The sequence below is a fragment of the Nannobrachium achirus genome (genome assembly GCF_963921795.1).
Source record: "Nannobrachium achirus genome assembly, chromosome: 14".
Lineage (NCBI taxonomy): Eukaryota > Metazoa > Chordata > Actinopteri > Myctophiformes > Myctophidae > Nannobrachium > Nannobrachium achirus.
The window spans coordinates 48,283,378-48,308,723 of record NC_137821.1 but is presented as its reverse complement, the minus strand read 5'-3'; the positions used below and the strand labels follow the sequence as shown (position 1 = coordinate 48,308,723).

The 25,346-nt window shown below is 41.8% G+C and overlaps 1 protein-coding gene across 1 annotated transcript in view; it reads right to left on the bottom strand.

Moving 5' to 3' along the window:
• Positions 1-851: 851 nt before the first annotated feature.
• The window catches only part of stk26 (serine/threonine protein kinase 26), a 73,716-nt gene continuing 49,221 nt past the window's right edge, over positions 852-25,346 (bottom strand). The window contains exons 7-12 of the mRNA XM_080742043.1: positions 22,674-22,859; positions 18,128-18,270; positions 13,463-13,559; positions 9,789-9,851; positions 5,781-5,917; positions 852-5,076 (exon numbers count right to left, since the gene is read on the bottom strand). Of these exons, the coding sequence (XP_080598169.1) occupies positions 5,061-5,076; positions 5,781-5,917; positions 9,789-9,851; positions 13,463-13,559; positions 18,128-18,270; positions 22,674-22,859 (642 nt within the window). The 3' untranslated portion in view covers positions 852-5,060. The remainder of the gene's footprint in view (positions 5,077-5,780; positions 5,918-9,788; positions 9,852-13,462; positions 13,560-18,127; positions 18,271-22,673; positions 22,860-25,346) is intronic.

The following is a 25,346-nucleotide window of genomic DNA, read 5'->3' as shown; positions in this document are numbered from 1 at the left end:
AAGGAAAAAAACGGCAAACACCGGTATTATTTCAATCAATCTTAAATATTTATTCATAAAACTCTAAATCCCCGCTAAAAAAAGAGAGAGAATTTATTTAAAATCGTACATCTGTCATTTTTACAACAACTTTTCCCCCCCTTGACAAAAAAGCACTTGTGTATCCCTTATGATATATATTTATAGCATATATATATATAAAAAGATGAAAACATACAATGACCAAAATGTTACAGTGTCTTTGGTACAAAACACCACCAACACAACCTTCCACTACACTGCTCCCTTCCGTTGCATCAGCAAAGGGGAGGAGTCCTGTTGTTCCCGTGGTTACGAAGCAGAGGAAACGTTATCGTCGTTGTCGGGTGGAAACCTCGTATCTCCCAAGTTTCAAAGGGAGAAAAGTTTCATGCGTTCTTTCGCAAAGCAAAGCCCTGCTTCATCGTACAAGGCCGTCGCACAAAAGTAGCGAAAACAGCAGATCTACAGGCACACAACGCCTCGCGGCGCGAGGCATCGTGTGCCTGTAGATCGGCTGTTTTCACTAGTTTAAATCATTTTTAAAATGATGAATGCAAAACGAACGGTTTTGGACATACGAGGTTCTCACCCGACGACGACGATATTATTTTGCGAAAAACAAAAGAAAACAAAAACGCTCAAACATTCCATTTGTACCAGAGCTGTACCTTTAACTTTACTTTAACTACACACCCTCTTGCTGGACCCATTACGACCTGGAATTATTTTATGCTTTAGCTAGAGAAAAATAGCAGATATACAAGCTCACAGCGCAGCACCGAGTGCCACACTGCGAGCTTGTAGATCTGCTATTTTCTTTTAGTCGTGAAAATTGGTGCAATTCTTTGAATATAATGTATTTTAAAGCGAACATTTGTAAATCAAATTTCGCTTCTGGGGGGGGGGTCCCTCGCCGGAACTAAATATTTTGAGATGGGGGTCCGTGGGTCAAATACACTTCATTTTGGGGGTCCTTGACATGAAAAGATTTAGAAGAGACTTATATAATCAGTTCAAAATAGTCAAAGACTTGCACAAATCCCAATGACTTCAAGTCTCCTTGTGGTGAGTAAGCGTGAACTAACCTTAAAATAGAGGTGAACCTTCCAGTTTGGCATGGTCTATGTTCCAAATGATTCCGTAAGCAGGGAAAACCATGAGAATTCAACGCCCTTGTTACAGCATCAATAAACAGCACCAAAAATGTTAATTTGACACTACGTAGATCTACTGTATCTTAATTTACCATCTTCCTTTTCTAATGCACAACTCAAATTCAGTCTCACGACGGTTGTCGCTCACCAAAAATATCCACCTACAACACCTGTACATCACAGCGAATTGCGATGCGACGCATCTTGAGCTATTTTCGGCCAGCAACACCGTTGCACGACACCTTGTGAAGCTAAAAGGTACAGAAACGTACTGAAATTGTCAGTTCACACAAACTCGTATCCTAAAAAAAAAGTCACTGTGAAACCGTATCCCTCTTTATATTTTGTTAAAAATAGGTCGATATATCTTTGTTCTTTCGTAAATGCTAATCTATATAGGTATAGGTCTACGTTTACGATGCCTTTGCGATGCTGCAATTTCAATAACAAGGGAGCCGTCATTCTAAAACAAAAGCAGTTATGTTGACCAGTTATGTTTAACAGACCAGTGGAATTATTTATTGGCATGGAGAACAAATTATACTCCCGTCACACGACGGACAACAGCGGCGCTTTCCCCGATAAACGCGTCGCGTTCTGAAAAAAAAAAAAAAAAAAAAATGTTATTTTCCCGGAAGCCAACGCGGATCGATCGTACTACGCCGTAGAAAAAAGTACACTTTAACCCATTTAGGCCTAGAATTATTGAATGCTTTAACCAGTGAAAAACAGCAGATATACAAGCTCACAGCGCGGCACTCGGTGCCGCGCTGCGAGCTTGTAGATCTGCTATTTTTGAGAAAGTCGTGAAAATGTGTGCACATCTTTGAATATGCATTTCAAAGCAAACGTTTTTAACTCAAATTTTGCTTCTGGGTGGTCCCTGGAACTAAATATTTTGAGATGGGGGTCCGTGGCCAAATACATATCATTTTGGGGGTCCTTCACATGAAAAGGTTTGAGAACCACTGACATAGTAGTCTCTCAAGAACAGACTAACTGAGCTCCAATTGAAGTGAAAAGGACCTTTTTGTTGACGATGGCTTGCCAGATTGCTGACATAGAAACATAGGTTTTTTCAAAAAATCTTAGAAGGATTCAAAAGACACAAATTTTCACGATTTTTCAAAAATAGCAGATCTACAAGCTCGCAGCGCGCCGCGCTGTGAGCTTGTATATCTGCTATTTTTCAATGGTTAAAGCATAAAATAATGATACACAATAATGTGTATCCGTTCTAAATGTGGTTAACGTCTCAAGTGCTACTGAACTGAAAATAATGATAGTTATCTACAATCTACATACAGGTGAAGGCCACATCATGACACAGCTTTCACTGCTGTTGAGAGGAGAGAGAGAGAAAACAAAAAGACAAACCCAAAAACTCCCAATTATTTATACGATTCATATTTTCCATCTCATAGAAGATTCTTTAAATCTGGTCCCACCTATATACACAACGGAACACACAACGGAAACTTGGCATGGTCCCATATAAATATTACGATTAGAAAAACTTGTATGGTCCCTTATTAAATTGATAGAGATATATTTATATATGTAAAAAAAATGAACTGCATAGTTTTGTGTGCCAATTAAGTGTTTCTAGAAGGCCTGTGAAACCCATTTAGCACAAAGAACAGTTAAATTAATTCTGATCGATTAGACAATTAGACAACAGTCTAATAGCCTAGCGTCACTGTCGGGCAGAAACCTCGTACCTCCATGTTTCATTTTTCTTTTCCCCGCCTTAACCACTTGAACCATAGCATCCCTATTCTGGGGGGGAAGGTTCACCAAAAACAGCCGATCTACAAGCTCACAACGTGTCACGCTTTGACGCGTTGTGAGCTTGTAGATCTGCTATTTTTTGGTAGAAGAGAGTTGGCATAGATGGATAAAATAACTCATCAAGTACAGTGCAAATCAGGTCTGTTTTACCAAGCGGTTAAATGGACACCTTCACTGCCATGGATGACTTAAGTCGTCAAACGCTTGACTCCGCCGCCGCACCAGTAAGTGATGCCAGGACTACAAATCCCAGAATACCAGTGGAAATTACGTAATCGCAAAATGTTCCGCTCCGCCAGGCTCCATGCTATCAGATATAAAAAGTCAATTTATCTCGGATTCTTTTTCCCAGATGCGTTTCTTGGTCAAATCAAGTTCTTTTCTACGGACCCTAACTAAAGAACGGATGATCGCGGATACAAATTTTCTTTTCTGGGTGAAAGAAAAAAACGACGCTCCGCCTGGCCATGTGTTTTTTTTGTTTACATCTGGTCACATGGTCTGTTCTAGTTGCCGGGGAAAATAAGGTAAAAAAACACTGAAAACCTGTGGCAGAGGTGGATGAATGAACTGGCAGTCGATGTGTTTAAATATCTTAGTTGAAAATAGCCGATCGACAAGCTCACAGCACACCGCGCTGTGTGGACTTTGTCGATCAGCTATGTTCTGTTTTCCCCACATAGTCCAGTTCAATATGTCCAAAAATTACCCTAATCCAAATTTCCAGGGGTTTAGGAAAACTATACATTTTTTGGAAACTTCAGAGTATTACAAATCAGAATATCCATGATTCCATTTGCAAAATCCCTAGGGGACATTTTGACTGCTGTTTAGCAGGAAGAAAAAAAAAAATGGACCCACAAAACTATGGTTTAGTGATGAGTCATTGTGGGGGCCGTTTTTAGCCTAAGGAAAGTTTTTCATGCAAAACAAATGCTTTCAATGGTTTCACAATCATAATAATTTGTTATACTCTGACATTTCCAAAAACGTATAGTTTTCCTAATCCCCCGAAGATTTGTACGAAATTACACAAGTTACTGGACTAACAATAGGGATGCTGGGGAATTGGGTTTAAAAGCGTCTAACAAATTAAAAGTATTACGTTTTTACAGTTTTGGACATACAAGGATTCACCCGACAGTGACTATGTGTCCACCATCACTTATTATTGTCCTTATTGCTTTTCAGACGACGCGATGCACTTTTGTTGTTAGAAGTTTGAACCCCTTTAGGCCTAGAATTATTTCATGCTTTAACTAGTGAAACAAAACAAAAAAAGCACATATACAAGCTCACTGCGCGGCGCAGAGTGCCACGCTGCGAGCTTGTCTTTTTTCTTTTTCTTTTTTTGCAAGTCTTTGAATATATCTTTTTAAAAGCGACCATTTGCACCTCAAATTTTACATCTGGGGGTCCCTGGTACAACATATTTTGAGATGGGGGTTCCGCGGCCAAATGCATGTCATTTTGGGCGTCATGAAAAAGTTTGAGAACCACTGATTTAGAAGGAGGATTTAGAAGACATTTATAGAATCGGACTTGCACAAATGTTCGCGTTTTTTCAAAAATAGCTGATCTACAAGCTCGCAGCGCGGCACTCGGTGCCGCGCTGTGAGCTTGTATATCTGCTATTTTTCAATAGTTAAAGCATAAAATAATGGTTAAAGTGACACAGATCTGCTTTCAGGTCTAAATGAGCAGAGGATGTCGTCTGTGTGCGCACGGTACGTCCACACATGCTTTATTATTACGTTTGAACATGCACTGAAATATGGCCATCGAACCATCACGCAGACGTTTTGGAAGGGACAAGGGTCTCCTAACAGCAGTGAACATTATATAGTGTATATATCACATGTAGTGTGTGCGTGTGAGTGTGCGTGCGTGCGTGCGTGCGTGTGTGTGCGTGTGTGTGTGTGTGTGTACAGCGAGGAGACACTTGCACAGCAAGTCTCCCTTTTCTTCGTTCACGCCCCCAAAAACCAGTCTTCGGCTTCACCTGTGACACACAGTCTCTCTCTCTCTCTCTCTTTGTTTTTAAATCTCTTTTCCTCCCGTCCGTCTCTCTCTCCATTCATCCCTTCTTCTTCTTCAGTCTGTGGAGAATCTGAGAGGAGGAGAGAAGAGAGAGAGAGAGAGAAGAAAAAAGCAAGCGAAGAACGACGTCAGAAGAACAATCTAACTTTTTGCAACATTTCTATGCTCCTGAATGAGGCTCGATAAAAGCCAGCAAGAGTCAGAAGAGATGATACGAATGTCAAAACTGGAAAAGATGAAAAAACATCCCTGTTAGAGATGGGATGATATATTTTTTTGGCTGAAAGAGATTTGGTAGAGAGCGAATAATAAGTCTGTATCAAGTAGGTTATTTCCAGCTCTGTTTTGCGAATAATAGAGGGTTTATAGTACCATATCGTCGTAGTCGGGTGGAAACCTCGTATCTCCAAGTTTAAAATTTGTATGTTTTTTCTCAAAGTAAAGCCCTGCTTCATCACACAAGGCCGTCGCACAAAAGTGTGCTTGTAGATCGGCTGTTTTCACTAGTTTAAATCATTTTTAAAATGATAAATGAAAAACGAACGTTTTGGACATACAAGGTTTTCACCCGACAACGACGACATGCAGCTCGGCAAATATAAGGTGAATTGATCCCAGTGCCTGACGGAGGATAATTCCACGATAAATGTAAATTTCCACGATACGAATATTGTGAGTGTTTTTTTATCACAACAAACGTTAATAACCATTATCGTCAGTCTTGTCCAAAGCAAGGAGGAAAAACAGAGGTGGATAGAGAGAGGAGACACCTACTTCTGAAACCTGGCGATAATGTGTGTGACCATCCTGTCGGTGATGCCCGGACACACGTCCTCGGCCAGTCGGATGTTGCGCTCCAGCTCCTCGATGGCCAATCGCTGCTCGGAATGGTCCTTGTGCTGCTGTTTCAACTACACAGAACAGAGGATAAAGATGTTTAATTTGACAGAACTTAGATGAGAACTACTGCAGCTTTGATGGACGATAACAGGTCTGTAACTCTAGGTGAGCTACCAAGAAGTACAGTAAAACCAAGGGTGTTTACACTCAGTGGCGAAACTAGCCCCAATGCGAGATTCTCACCAAGTGCCCCTCAACAACAGAGCGGTTTCAGAGCGCATGGCAAATATTAACTGCTGCCCCAAAGTCTTGTGTTGAAACTTATTCCATAATGCCCGACGTGTTGTTTTCACTCAGAAGTCAGAACGTCTCTTCAGATTGTGTCAGCAGCACTAACTAAGGGGCCCTATAGCATATAGGGCTTCCTGTCATACCAGTGGGTATTTCAAAACAAGAGTCATTGTATTGGATATTTGTAATGTGATCATTCAACACATGTTTTATTTAGAAATGGTAGCAGCCTACTACAGGAAATAGAAGCAGCAGACACTGTCAGTCACATTGAAAAGAACAGCGGCTCCGTCTGTATACATTAGATTTTTGTTTTCTCCTCCGACCTGCTTGTCAGCGTGTGCCCCTGAACGCCACGGGCCCCAATGCGCATGCGTCGCCTGCATCGCGCTAGTTTGCATCGCGTTAGCTAGACACATGTCCAGGGGTGCCACAGAATACTTCTCTAGAAGACCCTCTATACTTAATCAAATGGAACTGAGTTTGTGCGTTCTTTTTCAACCAACTGTACACCAAATAGCTCACCTATCATTCACCAGAAAAGCTAACAACAAGCTCACTCGTTTTTTGGCGAATGTTCCCACAGAATAGGTATGCTTGCTTAGGTTCAAGTGGTTAAATGTCAAGGACTGTATGAGGTTATTCTCAAATCTGTCCTAATGGAAACAGATATTATGTCAGGTTTTCCCGTTACATGCTGTATCTGAAGTGGAAATATTTGCACAATTACATAACAGTAATATGCCATGAATGTAATGGCTATAAAGTAACAATGTATCAGTGGTGCCGTTGATGAATATGTACAGGGGTGCCCTGTAAGGCTTTCACCAACTAGTTGGTATAACTAGTCAACCTTGTTGGTACTTGGGGGCAGCCCCGGTTAAGCGTGTAACTGAATATACGCACACCTCAAGCAGGGTTCCCACACATTTTTACCAATTAATTTCCGAAACCTTTCGAAAACTTTTCCAGAATATTTAATCCAATTTCCAGGACTATATAACAATAATTCAGCTCAATAACAGGTCGCTTACTCCTATGCGCAATGCCCAAAGACAGGTAGTGTATGCCAGTGGTTCTCAACCTTTTCAGGCCGTGACCCCCGAAATAATCATGTTTTAACTGGGGACCCGGCACCCTGACGAGTAGGGCTGTCTTCGACACAGGATTTATGAAGTCGACTCGAGTCGTGGGGGTTAATCCGACGCGTCGACGAATCGTTTTATAGTCTACTTTGTGTCAAAAAAAAAAAAAAAAAAGTGTTGCTTTAAACCACGTCAACATAATAGAATAATACATTAAGAGATGAATTGAATACACAGTGTTTTCGGTGATATCGGTGCGCGAGCACAAATGTTATCTGCATAGCAGTGTACAACCATAGAGTTATAACACACCGTTAAAACAAATAAAACATCTCCGATGTTTCAACTCTGCCCCGTCTCTCGGCAGCGTGCAGCATAGATGAGACATTCGCGAACGATTCCGCTCTCTTGAACGGCTCTTTTAAATGAACAATGGGATCCAGTCCGCAGTCGCGGCACACAGAGCACTGACAGAGTAATGAGTCAGTGTCGAGAACGGATTCATTTCAGAAAATGATCATAAACAGGTGGAGGCACAGCTCCCGCTTGAGCCAGCAGTGTGGACATGTCATGGACGCAAACACAGCGAAACACAATCATTCATCATGGATTACAACACTGGAACAATTCAGAAGCACTTTAATTAGAAAATGTAACTTGTAGCCTACACTTGTGTATGTTAATTTGACTTTAGAAGATTGTTTACTACTTCGTGGACGCGCGTTTGTGCTGTGGCAGGTTATTGTCTCCACCAGCCGAAGGCTGAGGGGAGAGTATGTTTTCCCCTCCGTCCGTCCGTCCGTGCGTCCGTCCGTCCGTCCGTCCGTGCGTCCGTGCGTCCGTGAGTCCTCGCAGTTTGTGAGCACCTAATCTCAGTCGCCGTTGGCCCGGACGCTGCCAAAGTGAACACACACACTCCCTGGATGCCAATCTAGAACCTCTGCCCTAAATTTTTCAAATGGGCCTTTTCTAGCGCCACCTAGTGGCCGATGTTTCGCGTCCGTGCGTCCTCGCAGTTTGTGAGCAGCTAATCTCAGTCGCTGTTGGCCCGGTTGCTGCCAAAGTGAGCACACACATTCCCTGGATGCCAATCTAGAACCTCTGCCCTAAATTTTTCAAATGGGCCTTTTCTAGCGCCACCTAGTGGCCGATGTTTGCAAAACACATTTCTGTGCACTATTCTTACAGATTTTGTCCAAAAATCCTACAAGTCGGTAGGCAGTATCTCGACAGTCATGTGATCGACACGGATCTGTCCGATTTTGCATATTCCATCCTGATTGGCTAAGATTGGCTTCCAAAGTTTGTAGGATTGCGTGCGTCCTCGCAGTTTGTGAGCAGCTAATCTCAGTCGCCGTTGGCCCGGTCGCTGCCAAAGTGAGCACACACATTCCCTGGATGCCAAACTAGAACCTCTGCCCTAAATTTTTAAAATGGGCCTTTTCTAGCGCCACCTAGTGGCCGATGTTTGCAAAACACATTTCTGTGCACTATTCTTACAGATTTTGTCCAAAAATCCTACAAATCGGTAGGCAGTATCTCGACAGTCATGTGATCGACACGGATCTTTCCGATTTGGCATATTCCATCCTGATTGGCTAAGATTGGCTTCCAAAGTTTGTAGGATTGAGCCGTTTGGAACAAAATGCCTCAAATCACAAACGCAAAGTGCAATTATCATGACATCGCGCACACACGTTCCCACTAGGCCGAGGAAGAAATGCCACGTATTCTTTTTTAAATCAGCCTCATGGTGGCGCTATAACAGGCTGATTTGTGGTTTTACCTATAACTCCACCGATCAGTTCACAAGGACGCACGGTCTGGTGGAGACCTGTGCTCGGAAGAGCACTGCTTCTAGTTTAATATGGGATTTTGACAGAGTGCTTCCTCCTCTTAACGGAACACTGTCCCGGCTCTGAATGTTTTAACGAAGCGGCGGTCTGAACCGTTCTGGCCGTTCCGTCTCACTTTCAACCCGACGCTGGTGCGAGACAATAAATAACTGTTCGCCAATTGCTACTTCTCATTGGAAGTACATGACACCACACCAGTCCAGCAGTGCACCGCAGTACTGGCAGTAGTAGGCTAACTGGTGATATAAAAAAATATATATTTTCGCTTCGACTCAAACAATTGGCGTCGATTCCCGGGGCTTAAAACGACGCGTGGATTCGTCGATTTTTAGAAGACACCCCTACTGACGAGCACCAAGAGTTGAGGAATTTTGTATAACACGGTTCTATTGTGAAAATAGCCGATCTACATGCTCAAAACACCTCGCGTTGCGAGGCGTTGTGAGCATGTAGATCGGCTATTTTCACAATTTCTGCCTCTAATATTTGACATATTTAATTTGTCATTTCAGAGGTATTAACAAAATCAATAACCAAAGACAATGCATAGCTATTTTTTCCAGGACCTTCCAGTGTGTGTGTGTACCAACCTCGGCCAAGACAGAACAGCAGACGCTGGCTGGTCTGCCACCAATCTAAGTGAAGACAGAGGGAGCGGGAGTGTTAGCTGCTTGGTGTGTGTGTGTGTGTGTGTGTGTGCGTGCACCCACCTCGCTGAAGACGGGCGAGATGACGGTGGTCAGGCTGGTAGATTTAGCCAGCTGGTCCTGACCCTGATGATCAAACAGGACCAAGAGGACAGGAAGAGAGACGGGCATTGATTGGAATGATTTAATCATTGATTAAAAATTAATAAAGACAAAAATAACAATATGGGTAATCAATAATCGATTAAAGGTGATACACCATGAAAATTAACTTTTCCCATTTTAAAACCTTTCTTTGGGGTCCCACTAGCACCTTCTATCCTCACAAAGTCCCATTTCAGACCGTTGTGTCTTTCTCTGGTTTTGGGAAGGTGGAGGTTAAAAGCATCCCACGGGTTCTCAAAACAGGCTGTCCAACAGGCTGTCCAGATTTGCTGCCGTTTGTGACGTTTTTGGGACATAAACAATATGACATAAATACTTTTTAAATGCATGGTGTATCACCTTTAAAAATCTCTCTTTTGGGGCACATCTATACTATAATTTTGCGAATGTCTGAGTGAGTGTCTGAGTGAGTGTCTGAGTGTCTGTCACAGCGTTTCTCCTCAGTGGCTGGAGCAATTGATCTGAAATCGCATCACCATAAGCATATGAACACACCTGACATAACTGTGAAGCCCGTTTGTCACTTTCACAAATCGTATGCTGTATATTAGCATTTTTATGGTGTATCTACTATCTATTCTGCATCTAGCATGAGGCACATCTATTCTGCATCTAGCTTGAGGCAAAATGTTTAACCAGCTCTGTGTGTGTGTGTGTGTGTGTGTGTGTGTGTGTGTGCGTGCAGGCAGGCGGGTGTGTGTGCAGGCGGGTGGGCGGGCGGGCTGGGGGGGGAGACAGTATCTCTGTAGCCATTAAACGAAACGGGTTTCTTACATTGATGCTCCTACATCATGCAAGCACCAGTTAAAGTTACTTTCCATCCCTCATATACTGTGTGCACAGTGCACATCCCATAACCCACACACTGCACATCATTTTGGAGCTCATATCTTTGAACGGGTAAGGGCTAGTAGTGTTAAAAGAATAGTGCAAAAAATAGCCGATCTCTACGCGTTGTGAGCTTGTAAATCGGCTATTTGTTGGCAAATGTCCCACCCCAGGATGATGGATTTTGATTATCTTGATAATATCGTAAATTGCGATTTCTTTTGTCACAATAATTGTGATATGACATTTTCAAATCGTCCCAACCCTAATGTATGTATGTCCCTATGTTTGCAGCATGGCCTAATGCTGGGTGACCTACCTTCAGGTGGCGCTGTTGAGCAGCCTAAACAAGTGGCCACCCAAGGCTTTTTGTGTGTGTGCCAAGGAAGTATAAAATAATGCTTAAAGGGGAACGCCACCACTTTTCAACCTATCTTCATATAATAGGTCCTCACTAATGTTCATGATAAAATATCAAAAAAGAATTCTACTCAGTTTGGGTCTCATAGGAGAGCTGTGGGTGGGTCAAATCCTTCCTACCGGTGACATCATCAATGGGAAATGCAAGCTAATAGAAACTGCAGGCTTTCTATTCCTGAAAAAGTTGCAATGTTGAAGTGGAAGCCATTGTTCTCGTGATAATAAAAAAAAAAACTTTTTTTTCCAAAAATATTATTATTATTATTTTTTTGTCAAACGATGATGTCACCGGTAGGAAGGATTTGATAGCTCTCCTATGAGACCCAGACTGAATAGAAAGAAATTGTGCTATTTCATCATGAACATTAATGAGGACCTATTATATGTAGACAGGTTGAAAAGTGGTGAACTACTCCTTTAAGTGGTTATAGTTGATTCATTGATATACTGAAGATACATTTTTCTTGTGAAATTAGTTTGACAAAATTCGGAAGAAAATATTGAATAATCACTGAGAAAGTAATAATGGATGCAGCCCAGCATACAAGCCTGTCTGAGTTGTACATGCACAAATCACCAGTAGAACACTACATACATTAACCCATTTAGGCCTGAACACATTATGACGCAATATTTTATTAACTATTGAAAAATAGCAGATATACAAGCTCACAGCGTGGCACCGAGTGCCACGCTGCAAGCTTGTAGATCTGCTATTTTTGAAAAATCGTGAAAATTCAAATTTTGACCCGATTCTATAAGTGTCTTTTGAATCCTTCTAAGATTTTTGGAAAAAAACGATGTTTCTATGTCAGCAATCTGGCCAGCCATCGTCAAAGAAAATGTCCTTTTCACTCAACTGGAGCTCAGTTAGTCTGTTCTTTAGAGACTACTATGTTAGTGGTTCTCAAACCTTTTCATGTGAAGGACCCCCAAAATGATATGTATTTGGCCACGGACCCCCATCTCAAAATATTTAGTCCCAGGGGCCACCCAGAAGCAAAATTTGAGTTACAAACGTTCGCTTTGAAAATACATTATATTCAAAGATTTGCACACATTTTCACGACTTTTTTCAAAAATAGCAGATCTACAAGCTCACAGCGCGGCACCGAGTGCCGCGCTGTGAGCTTGTAGATCTGCTATTTTTGAAAAAAGTCGTGAAAATGTGTGCAAATAGTATATCTGCTATTTTTCACTGGTTAAAGCAGTCAATAATTATAGGCCTAAATGGGTTAACCATTTTAGACCTGAGGCCCATAATATAAAAACACTTTCTAAATCCAGATTTATAAATATTATTGTTCTTTTAGTTTTGGTTATTACGTTAACTATAATAACTATGGTCTAAACCAGTGGTCCTCAACGTTTTCAGGCCAAGGACCCCTTAGCTGAGAGAGAGATGAAGAAGGGACCCCCCTCTACATATTGAATGAATGTGTGATGGAGATTTTCACAGATTTCATAGATAGATTCATAGACGTGTTTGAAGTTGAATTGATGTTAATGTGTTTTTTCAGACATTTAACCACTTAAAGGACAACTTTAGTTTTTTACAACAAGGGTTCATATTTTAGATTGTAATTAAAGAATATAAAAGATGAGTGTTAAATTGATTTCATTTACTTCTTTCTATTGTTTTAGAGATTCTTATTTCAGTGTTTGGGGCCATGCGTACAAGTGGCTAAATATGTCATTTTACACAGAATAAGCCCATTACCAAGATACAACGCAACCTTTCATTGTTGGATGTGACTTATGGGGGCTAGAAGTGTTACTGTAAATAGCAATAAAGAAACTGCTGGCTTATTGTGTCTAAAAAGACATATTTAGACCACTTGTACGCATGCCCCCATGCGTACGCATGCCCCACATTTTAGCACGGTAAACGTGATAAAACAATAGAACGAAGCAAATGAAAACATTTTCACACTCACTTTTTCTTTTCTCTAATTACAATCTAAAATATGAACCCTTGTTGTGAAAAACCAAAGATGTCCTTTAAATCTATTTTGGAAACTTAAACTTTCACTCTGTACTTGGTCTACTCTTTTTTTTTTTTTTACCTCTACAACACACCCATTTGCCAAAAATAGCCGATCTAGCTGTGAGGCGTTGAGAGCGTGTAGATCTGCTATTTGTGGCTAAAGTTCTCCTCGGAATAGGGATGCGAGGGTTCAAGTTGTTAATTTAAAGGAATTATCCTATCACACAGGGATTTGTCACCCCCCCTGTAGTAACTCTAAGGACCCCCTGGGGATCCCAGACCCCCTGTTGAAGACCCCTGGTCTAAATGGGATGAACATGATGCAGTGCACGCTGACCGTTCCATTGAGGACCTTCCTCCCGTCTGGCTTCTTCTTCCGGACCGTAGTGAAGGACCACTCTGGAGACTGACTGTTCTCCTTGTTACTGGACTCACTGACAGAGAGAGAGAGAGAGAGAGAGAGAGAGAGAGAGAGAGAGAGAGAGAGAGACACGTTTATTTAGGACCACTCTGGAGACTGACTGTTCTCCTTGTTACTGGACTCACTGACACAGAGAGAGAGAAAGGCCTGTGACGATTCACTGTTTCCCGATTCGATTCGATTTCGATTCATAGGGTGACGATTCGATTATATCACGATTATTGCGTTTTCCTGCGATTTGCGATTCGAATCACGATTATTGCGATTTACAGCTTTTTTACAGCTTTTTTACAGCTTTTTTATATTGAAACATTTTAAAACAATTCTAAACAATATAAAACATTAAAAGTTGAATCATATACTTCAAATCAATGCAGCCAAATAAAGTCAGTCAATCTTTCTGACATTTATTTCAGCCAAAGTGCCAGTGGTACAACATTACAACAACATGTTCCTGGTCAAGATGCCATAAAACACAGAACACAACAGTCATAAAAAGAAAATCCTCATGACCTAAAACTGTTCCTTTAGGACCTGTACTTAATCTGACTGAAAGTGGTTATTTCACCTTCAGGTTAATTTCGCCTTAAAGAAAAAAAAACAAAAAAAAAAAAACGTTTTTTTATTTTTTTTTATTTTTTATAATAAATAAATAAAATCGGGAAAATCGATTCTGAACATTGAAAATCGATTAATTGAATCGCCAGCATTAACATCACGATAATATAGTGAATCGATTTTTTTGCACAGGCCTATTATTTTCAGCACTTGGACAAAGAATATATTCTAGCTGTGAGGTGACAGCGCTACCGACTACGTGCGAGCGCAGTCGGTAGCGTCGTCACCCCACAGCTAGAAGGTCCCGGGGAAGGGCATTCACCAAATATTAGAATATTCGAATATCAAAGTCACTATTCGACATTGTTCACCGAAGTCGAATATTCGCTTATTTTTATTTTATTGTTTTCTCTTTAAAAAATATATCGTTTATAAAGCTTGGCTAGATAGGAAGTCATAAGAATGAGTTGTCAACCCCTGGTGGAATTTGTTAATGCTCTATACCAGGTGTTCCCTAACCTTTTTAGGCTGTGACCCACAGAATAAACATATTTGAACTGGGGACCCCCACTCTGACAAGCACTTGGAATTGTAGGTATTACATTTAACGTGACTCGGTTCCGCAGATAAATATTGTGAAAATAGCAGATCTACATGCTCACAACGCCTGAGCATGTAGATCTGCTATTTTCACAATGTTCGCCTCTTGCTTACTTAATATTTGACAGTTTGGCCAGTCCTGTCGAATATTCAACTATTCGAATACTTTGAGGTCGAATAATTCGAATACTAAAAATCACTATTCGTGAATACCCTATCCCGGGGTCCGTTTGCATGTTCTCCCTGTGTCCCCTAGGGCAGTGGTTCTCAACCTGTGGGTCGGGACCCCCATGGGGGTCCCCAAATTATTTTGGGGGGTCCCCAGAAGATTGGCTTAATGTGCAACATTGTTTTCTCACTCAACAGTAAACAACCGACATTAAGTTTCCGTGTATAGATGGTATCTGCACATTTCTTAAGTGACAATTTAAGGACTTTTTATTACCTCTAAAATGACAAATTAAACATTGGCCAAATGGTCAAATATTAGAGGCAGAAATTGTGAAAATAGCAGATCTACATGCTCACATAGCATGTAGATCTGCTATTTTCACAACAGAACCGTGTTATACAAAATGTTATGCCTCAGCTCTTAGTGCTCGTCAGGGTGCGGGGTCCTCAGTTAAAATATGATTATTTTGGGGGTCACGGGCTGAAAAGGTTGAGAACCACTGGTACCCTCACAAAAAAAAACACACGCAGTAATGCTGGTCTCTGTACTGCCTCCCCCTGGTCGGCCGGGGCGTCTGATGGAGGGGAAAGTAACTGGTGGGAATAACCTTCCACGCACTACGTCCAACGGGGGAAACTCCGCCCCCTGTCAGGTGAAAAGAAGCGGTTTGGACTCCTTGTGCATTGAAGGAAGCATGAGCGCAGCACCCCATGGAGACTTGAATTCATGGATATTTCTTTTTTTTGTCACATTTCTAAGCCAATACGTTGATGACCAATAATGGTTCTCTATACCTATGGAGCCTGCTTTGTGCCCTATGGAGACACAAAGTCTCCTCAAATTATTGTATTACAAAAGATGAATTCAAGTTTCCATGGAGTGAAGTATCCCTTTAAGTCATACATGGGCAACTGGCGGCCCGGGGGCCACATGCGGCCCCCACCTTCACTTAATGCGGCCCTCAGGTTAATACCAGAATACTGATATATTATTGATTTCAGCTGTTACAATTCCAAACATGACCTGGTATAATTCCGTCAGTCTATATTAGTATCTTAATGACTAGTATAGTAGTATTAAAATATATATTTTTTTATGTTCATAAAGTTAACATGAGTATATAACTAAATGCATTTGAAATTTGATAAAAAATTTACATTTCAGGATTCCAATTAACAAACAACAAAAAGTTATTCAGGATTCCAATTCAAAACGACAAAAAATAGCCGATCTACAAGCTCAAAACGCATCGCAGCGCGATGCGTTTTGAGCTTGTAGATCGGCTATTTTTGCTTCTTTTGTATGAGATACTAGGACGACAAAGTAGGACGTAGCAATATGCAACGTGGCCCTCTGGAGTGAAGGTGGAAATATAGTGGCCCTCGCCATCATCAAAGTTGCCCACCCCTGCTTTAAAGGACAACTCCGCCCTAAATCACTTCTAGGCTCAGTTTCCTACTTATATTGATCCAAAAAGACTGTCCATGGGGTCTATTAGGCACAAATGCTCCTGTTATCCAGTTACCCCAGCAGAATGCAGCAGCTGTCATGGCATTGAGTGGAGCCTATAAGGCTATCACTTTTACACTATTTGTTGTGTTCAAAAGTGATTTTCCTTTTCATGAATGTGTTACTAGTTGTCATTACAAACACATCCATGCCTTGGTTGTCCCACACAAGCCACCACAGTCTCATAAATAATGTTTTGGGGTGAGCATTTGGCACAAGTGCCAATCAAAGTGACTGCACTGGCCAATCACAGGGCATATTTTCCGGGACTTGGCAAAACACATAAAAGCATAACATCTATTTAGCAGAGTGTGATGGCTTGTGTGGGACAACAATGACATGGATGAGTTTGTAATGACAACTGGTACCACATTCATGAAAAATAAAAACACTTTTGACCACAACAAATAGTGTAAAAGTGATAGGCTTATAGGCTCCACTCTATGCTATGAGAGCTGCTGGGTTCTGCTGGGGAAACTGGACAACAGGAGAATTTCTGCCTAATAGACCCCATAGACAGTCTTTTTTGGATCAATATAAGTAGGAAAATGAGCCTAGAAGTGATTTAGGGCGGAGTTGTCCTTTAAGTAACTAATGTGCAAGCTCAGAACGCGAGGCTCCCTCACGTTTTGTGCTGCCGCTCCTTGAAATTAAAAACGTTTTGAGAAGCTCTGCATTATGCATTCGGAACACACATTACCGTCATACATTATGCATTTAACCCATTAAGACCGGGAACAGATATACAAGCTCACACCCGCGGCTTGTAGATCCGCAATGTTTTTGAAAAATCAGGAAAAATGTGTGCAAGCCTTTGAACATTTTGACCCGGTTCAATAAGTGTCCTCTACATTTTTCTATGTCAGCGGTGCTCAAACTTTTTCAAGGACCCCCAAAACGATATGTATTTGGCCGCGGAGCCCCCCACCTCGAATTATTTAGTTCCAGGGACCCCCCCCAGAACAAAAATTGAGTTACAGATGTTCGCTTTAAAAATACATTATAATCAAAGATTTGCACACATTTTCACGACTTTAAAAAAAATAGCAGATATACAAGCTCACAGCGCGGCAACGAGTGCCGCGCTGTGAGCTTGTATATCTGCTATTTTTCAATAGCTAAAGCATGAAATAGTGGTTAAAGCGTTTCAAGTCTAACGCGACCGGGTCGTAATGGTTAAGTAACTAATGTGCGAGCTCAAAAGGCTGCTCCTAGGGTTGATACCCTCACAAAAACATGCAGTAATCCTGGTCTCAATAATGCCTCCCCCTGGCCAGCCGGGGCGCCTGATGGAGGGGAAAGGAACTGGTTGGAATAACATGTTCCTTCCACGCGCAACGTCCATCCCGGGGAAAATCCCCCCTGTCAGGTGAAAAGAAACAACTTGGACTACTCATGCATTGAAGGAAGCATGAGGTCAGTCCGTTGTCTCCCCAGGCGCGGCAGAGGGAGAGCAGAGCCCAGGATTACACAGGCAATTGGCACTGGGTGAAAAAATGGGTTGCAAAATCGTGGGATAAAAATTATAGTAAAAAAAAAAAAAAGGCTGCTAATGTGCGAGTAACTAATGTGCGAGCTCAAAAGGCTGCTAATGTGAGAGTAACTAATGTGCGAACTCAAAAGGCCTGCCGCTCCTTGGAATTAAAACGTTTTGAGAAGCACTGCATTATGCATTGGGAACACGCGTTCCCGCCATACATTATGCATTTAAAAACACAACAACAACAACGACAAGGGCGTACCTGTCGGAATCGTCTGAGCTGCTGTCGCTGTGCCCCTCGTCCTTCCAGCGTCGGTACCGGTCGATCAGCTCGCTGAGGTACGACGTCTTCTTGCAGTGTTTAACGATGAACTTGTGTTTCAGCAGCTCTTTGGCGGTGGGCCTCTGTGAGGAGACAAGACACACGTACACACGTACACACACGCGCGTGCACACACACACACACACACTCACTTAGTCTCACGGTATTGGTCTATGATTTAGTAATGGTGGACATTGACAGATGAGCGGAAAGGAAGAGGTTATATTGCATGTATAGTATTGCCATAGTCTTTTGTATAGGCTCTATGCATATACGCCATTTTGTTCTACTTCCGGGTGTCTTTCGACTTCCTTCACAGGTGTTACCGATGATACTAATGAAGGGTCTGTTCCATTCTGGTCAAACAGTGTCAGGGTGCTGATATTGTGCATGTTGGCTCACTGGAAACACTCTGCTACACCAGTGGGTCTCAAAGTGTCCTTGAGTGGGTTCCAAATGTCCCCATACAGGTGTGTAACTCTGACAGTGTACAAATGGAAGCAAATGGACCCGCAAGGGTCCATTGAGTTATGGGGGTTCTTGAAATTAAAGAACCACTGTACAATAAATCAAACAGAGCCTTCATTAGTATCATCAGTAACACCTGTGAAGGAAGTCGAAAGACACCCGGAAGTAGAACAAAATGGCGTATATGCATAGAGCCTATTTGCACCGAATTGTGTGACATTGTAGTTACAAGGCATACAGACCTGACAAAAAGCCACACCGAGCTGAAACATGTCAGCATTTTATTTCTCTTTTTTTTTCTTCTTTTCCCCACTTAAAATTTTCTCCTCCCCAACCGAGTGTAGCCTTGGACGTGCCCAGACCACCGCCACCGCCTCAGTAAGTGGCCCTTGGCTTATTTGATAGTATTGTATAGGTCAGGGGTTTTCAAAGTGGGTGATGGGGCACCCTGGGGTGCCGTGACAGCAGTCCAGGGGTGCCGCGAGATAATTTGATAATATTTGGAATTTATTTGGACACTTGAAAAAATATTATTTAGTATTTATATAGAGTTATTTCCAGTCAGTTCTAACCAAAATGGCAATTATCTCAACATTTTCCTTGCAACATAATCACTAAAATATCGTCACTGTCGGGCAGAAACCTCGCATCTCCAAGTTTCAACTGTGTACGTCTTTTGGTAAAGCAAAGCCCTGCTTCATCATACAAGACTGTCGCACAAAACTAGTGAAAACAGCCGATCTACAAGCACACAACGCCTCGTAGATAGTTTAGTATATTCTATAGATGATAAATACAAAACGAACGGTTTTGGACATACAAGGTTTCCACCCGACAACAACGATATGCTATAAATATAAGGTGCTGGGAGTGAAAATTATAATGTAGGGGTGCCTCAGATTAAAAAAATATTCATGGGGTACCCTGAGACAAAAAAGTTTCGGAACCCCTGGTATAGGTATTGTGTTGTTGGTGTTGCACAATGCCTATGTGGACAGAGGCATGACTGAAATTGTCTATTTATGGAAGATAACTTTCTTCTCTGTCTATTAGTAATGATGTACTCTGTGTTTTTTTTTGTTGTTGTTGTACTGCTGTATCCTGTAGGAGAAAAAGTGAAACTTGATGAACCTTGAAGACAAATAAATGAATTATCGTCTGTGTTCGACTACTACTATGTCGAGAAACGGTTCACACATTCTTCAGATGTTTCCAACCTAAAAGTCTGCCCACCGTTAGCACTGAAAGCCTGCAGCTGTGGACCGGACAGCTGGCCTGGCAGTCCGGGTACCCAGGCTCCAAATGTAGCCTGACGGTGCATCGCGCGGGTTCGAGTCCCGTTCCCAACGAGTTTTACCGCACGTCTCTCCCCATCTCTCTCTCTCCCCGTGTCCTGTCCATCTCTGACTACTACAACTATAAATAAAGGCAGAAAAAGCCCCAAAGAATATCTTAAAGGTGATACACCATGAAATTTCACTTTTCCTATTTTAAAGCCTTTTTTTGGGGTCCCGTTAGCACCTTCTATCCTCACAAAGTCCCATTTCTGACCGTTGTGTCTTTCTCACGTTTTGGGAAGGCAGAGGTTAAAAGCATCCCACAGGTTCTCAAAACAGGCTGGGGGGGGGGGGGGGGGGGGGGGGGGGGGGCGCAGTTCAGGCCAAAGGTGGTACTGCAGCTGAAAATGCTCTGAGAACCATTCAAAAATGAGAGAGGCTCTCTATTCAGGAGTGGTAATTTAGCCTCAAACCTTTTGAAAAACGTTTTTGGGACATAAACAATATGACAAATACTTTTTAAATGCATGGTGTATCACCTTTAAAAAAGGGTACAGTAGCTAAATTCACTAAACTAAATTCATCGAGGCCTACCCAGCTTGCTGCTTAGCATAAAATGGAGATTAAAAATGTATATATTTTGGTGAACAGAAACGACAAACATATGGCAGCTTCACGAGACAAAGAAGTGCAGTCTCTCTGTAGTTGCCTGACTTGCTTGAGAGAGAATAGTGTTTGTCAAAACAGAGTCTGTGAGATGCTTGAGCGGTTCGGTGTTTCAGTAACAGTGCCCTGCCCACCATCTGTCTGGGGGTTTGAACCCACCGCGGTGCATCCAGCTTTGTCGAGAGTCAATGGCAAGCCGTGTCCAAACCTTTCATTAGCAAATATTAAAACACCCAGGGGCTGACTATCTCCTGACAAAATCTACTTTTGGTCAGACCATAACAAAGTTACATACCCGTAATTGCCGGACTATAAGCCGCGGCTTTTTTCCTATGTTTTGAACCCTGCGGCTTATACAACGGTGCGGCTTATATAGAGATTTTTACAGCTAACGGCCAGTTAGTTAGTTTTAAAATGGTCTTTAACAAGGATTTATATATAGATTTTTACAGCTAACGGCCACCAGGGGCGCTCTAGCAGGATGCAGGAAGGACACCTGCGGCTTATAGTCAGGTGCGGCTTATATATGTAAACATTTGTTTTTTGTTCTAAATTTAGCTGGTGCGGCTTATATTCAGGTGCGGCTTATAGTCCAGCAATTACGGTACATAGAGTATGCGTCACAATTATAATATTTTATTTAACTATCCTTATCAATATTTAATATCAATGGTCTTTTGTCAGGTGTGTGCTGCTCTGACCAAAACACGAATAACTCACATTACCAAATGTAACCAGACGTGCAAGATAAAACATGGCAAAATGTTTGGCACCTGTCAGCGGGGAGCTGACAGGTGGGGTCATCAACATGTGTCCGCAAGACTTGGTTTTGTCCGTGGCAAATTCTAGATTTTCTTTTACACTCAAACCATTTATAATGTTCTTATTTTCATCATTAAGACCCCATTACTGGATGTCAAGACTACAGGTTATTTCAGAATGCGTATGACACTGCTTTACTATGACACTAGGTATGGCATATTAGGAGTACAACTAGTACTAGTGGTTCTCAAATGTTTTATTTGCAAGGATCCCCATACCACTGAGTGTGTACTAATGGAACCAAATGGACCCTTATATGGACCCATAAGGGTCCATTTGGTTCCATTTGTACACGCTCAGTGTTACAGAACTGTTATGGTCATTCCAGGTTATCTCTTTATGTGTTTCTGGACATATTATTGTCTTCTCATTTTGTACAGTATGTCCATGGCAAAAGAAATCATTTTGAAGAATTCCCCCACAGCATCATTACATTTCAACACCAGGGGGCGACAAAATGCAGATCTTTCAAAGGAGGAACCATCTGTGTGCAACATCCTGTTGAACTTAACAGTCTAAAAACTCTCTCTCTGTCTCTCTTTTAACATCACTTTCTCTTACTCCCTCGCTCGCTCAGTCTCTTTCCTACTTCTTTTCCCTTGCGTGCACGTGTGCCTGCTTTTATGTTTAGACCTGCATCTGTGTCAGTCTAGATTTTAACCAATTTAATCATTATGTTTTGCTATAACTATTGAAAAATAGCAGATCTACAAGCACGCAGAACGGCCGCGCTGCGAGCTTCTAGATCTACAAACTCTCTCTCTTTCAACATCACTTTCTCTTACTCCCTCGTTCGCTCAGTCTCTTTCCTACTTCTTTTCCCTTGCGTGCACGTGTGCCTGCTTTTATGTTTAGACCTGCATCTGTGTCAGTCTAGATTTTAACCAATTTAATCATTATGTTTCGCTTTAACTATTGAAAAATAGCAGATCTACAAGCGCGCAGAACGGCCGCGCTGCGAGCTTCTAGATCTATTTTTTTAAATCATGAACATTTGCGCAAACTTTTGAATATATATTTTTTTAAAGTGTTCAAATATTTTCCCCTGATACATAATATTTTGAGACGGGGGTCACCGACCAAATACATAGCCTATATTTCTAGGGGTCCTTGACATGAAAAAGTTTCAAAGACGTGCACAAATGTCGCGCTAATGCCACGCTGTGAGCTAGTTTTTAATAGTTAAATCATAAAATTAAGTTTGAAGTAATAACCCATAATAATACGTTCCCGGGTCTTGCGTTTTAACTTACGAAGGCGGGGTCCTTGTTCAGACAGGTTTCTGTGAACTCCTTGAAGCTCTTGGAGAAGTCTCCGGTCAGCGTGGGGGGGCTGGACTTGGGGATGTGGAACAGGACCCTCATGGGGTGCATGTCCGAGTTGGGGGGCTCGCCCTTGGCCAGCTCTATGGCCGTGATGCCCAGGGACCAGATGTCAGCCTAGGAGAGAGAGGGGGAGAGAGGGAGAGAGAGAGAGACACTACATCAGGGGTGCCCACCAGTGTTGATTTTGTCGACTAAAACTATGTCGAAAAATGTTTGTCGACTGCGTTTTGTTTTTTTCACTGACGAAAACGAAATAAAAACTAAGCTAAGACCAAAATATATTGACAATTTTGTCAACAAAATAAAAACTAGACTAAAATGTTGGGGAGGGACTAGTGGAGAAGAGTGTCAATTTATGTTTGGTTGCTCTCCGGTGTTGCGTGCTGAAATTGCAGATCTACGAGCTCACAACGCGTCGCAGCGCGACATGTTGTGAGCTTGTAGATCTGCTATTTTCAGCACGCAACCAAGTGTAAAATCAGTCATTACGAAGCCATCAAGGCCTGCCAAAATACATTTTAGTTGACCAAATCAACTGTAGATTTAGTCGCCTAAAACTAGACTAAACCTAAAACTTTTCAGGTGACTGACAAAAACTAAAATGACATTTTATTCAAAAGACTATGACTAAAACTACATCAAAATTTGCTGTCAAAAACAACACTGGTGCCCACACTTTTTTGTTTTTACTTGAGAGCTACTTTTTACATGACCAGCTCGACACGATCTACCCTCCCCTCAAAAATTTGCTGAGGGGGCTTTAGTATAGCGGCACTGGAGAAATAGTGGGGGGAAAAGACTTCATCCCATTCTGTAAATGCTACTGACTCAAAACAAAGCATTGGGGGAGCTGACAGGCCCTTCTTGATGCCAATCAATCAAGTCACCTTAAATTTAGGCCTAGAATTATTGAATGCTTTAACTATTGAAAAATAGCAGATATATAAGCTCACAGCGTGGCACCGAGTGCTGCGCTGCGAGCTTGTAGATCTGCTATTTTTGAAAAAACTTGAAAATGTGTGCACATTTTTCAATATATATTCTTCAAAGCAAACTTTTGTAACTCAAATCTCTGCTTCTGGGGGGTCCCTGGAACAACATATTTTGAGATGGGGGTCCGCGGCCAAATACCTGTAATTTTGGGGGTCCTTGACATGAAAAAGTTTGAGAACCGCTGTTTTAGAGGAAGGATTTAGATAGAAGTCAGGTCGAAGATCGGGTTAAAGATATTCAAAGACTTGCACACATTTTCACAATAAAAAAAAAAATAGCAGATCTACAAGCTCGCCGCGCGGCACTCAGTGCCGTGCAGTGAGCTTGTATATCTGCTATTTTTCAATAGTTAAAGCATAAAATAATGCTTAAAGTGGGCGCGTTCCAGGTATGGGGCTGTTAAGTATGACATCATTTTGTAGGCAGAGGAGAATTTCTGCCCCCAGTTTCCGTGAATCTTTTTACTATTTTTACTATTTACACATTTTTCTTCTCTTTGTTATTGAAAGGAAAGTGTTAGAATGATACTTTAGTCGTTATTTTTTAGTCGTTGTTTTTTGAAATAGCGAGGGACAGAAAATGCTCTGGGGGCAGATTCTCCTCTGCCTACAAAATGATGTCACGGCTTAAAAGCCTCATTTGAGGTTTAATTCAAGAGACAGATGCCAAAAAGAAGGGTTTTGTGATTTTTGTTTATGAATATCTTTGTTTACATTTTAATTATATGTGTTTAGGGGCAGGTCATGTGGTCTACCTGCACAGCCTTCTAGATTGTGATCTACTGGAAGATCACAATCTACCTTTTGGGCACCCCTGCACTACATTAATACGTTCTATAAATTGTGCATGAATAGCTAGCAACACCATGAACAAGCTTAGCTGTTGGATGCACTCGAGTCACAGCCTACTGACCATATGTCTGCACAAAGGACACACACACACACACACACAGCCTAAAAATTACCACACACACACCCTAGCCCGACTACACACACATGCACGCACGTATGCAAACAGGCACTATCACAAGGAAACCTACAGGCAGGTGCACACACAGTACACACACTATCCACTCTCTCTGCCACACACACACACCACTGTTGAACTGGCAAACTCAATAGCCATATGTCAGCCTAACACACACACACACACACACACACACACACACACACACACACACACACACACACACACACACACACACACACACACACACACACACACACACACACACACACACACACAGAGTGTAGACAGCATCATATTACATTACAAAGCCAAGTCACCGTTTGACAGTTACACGCCTGCTCTATTACACCCAACAACCATATGTCAACCAGTCACGTGCACGCGTGTGCGTATTCGGGGTGAAAATACACGTCAACAAGCACATGAATATAAAAGATAAATGTGTAAATAAACATATTTAATTGACACAACACTGATGACAGTGCTGTCAAAAAAGGCTATGAAGTCATCTATGCTAAGGTTTGAAGCCATTTAGGCCTAGAATTACTGAATGCTTTAACCAGTGAAAAATAGCAGATTTACAAGCTTGTAGATCTGCTATTTTTTGAAAAAGTCGTGAAAATGTGTGCAAATCTTTGA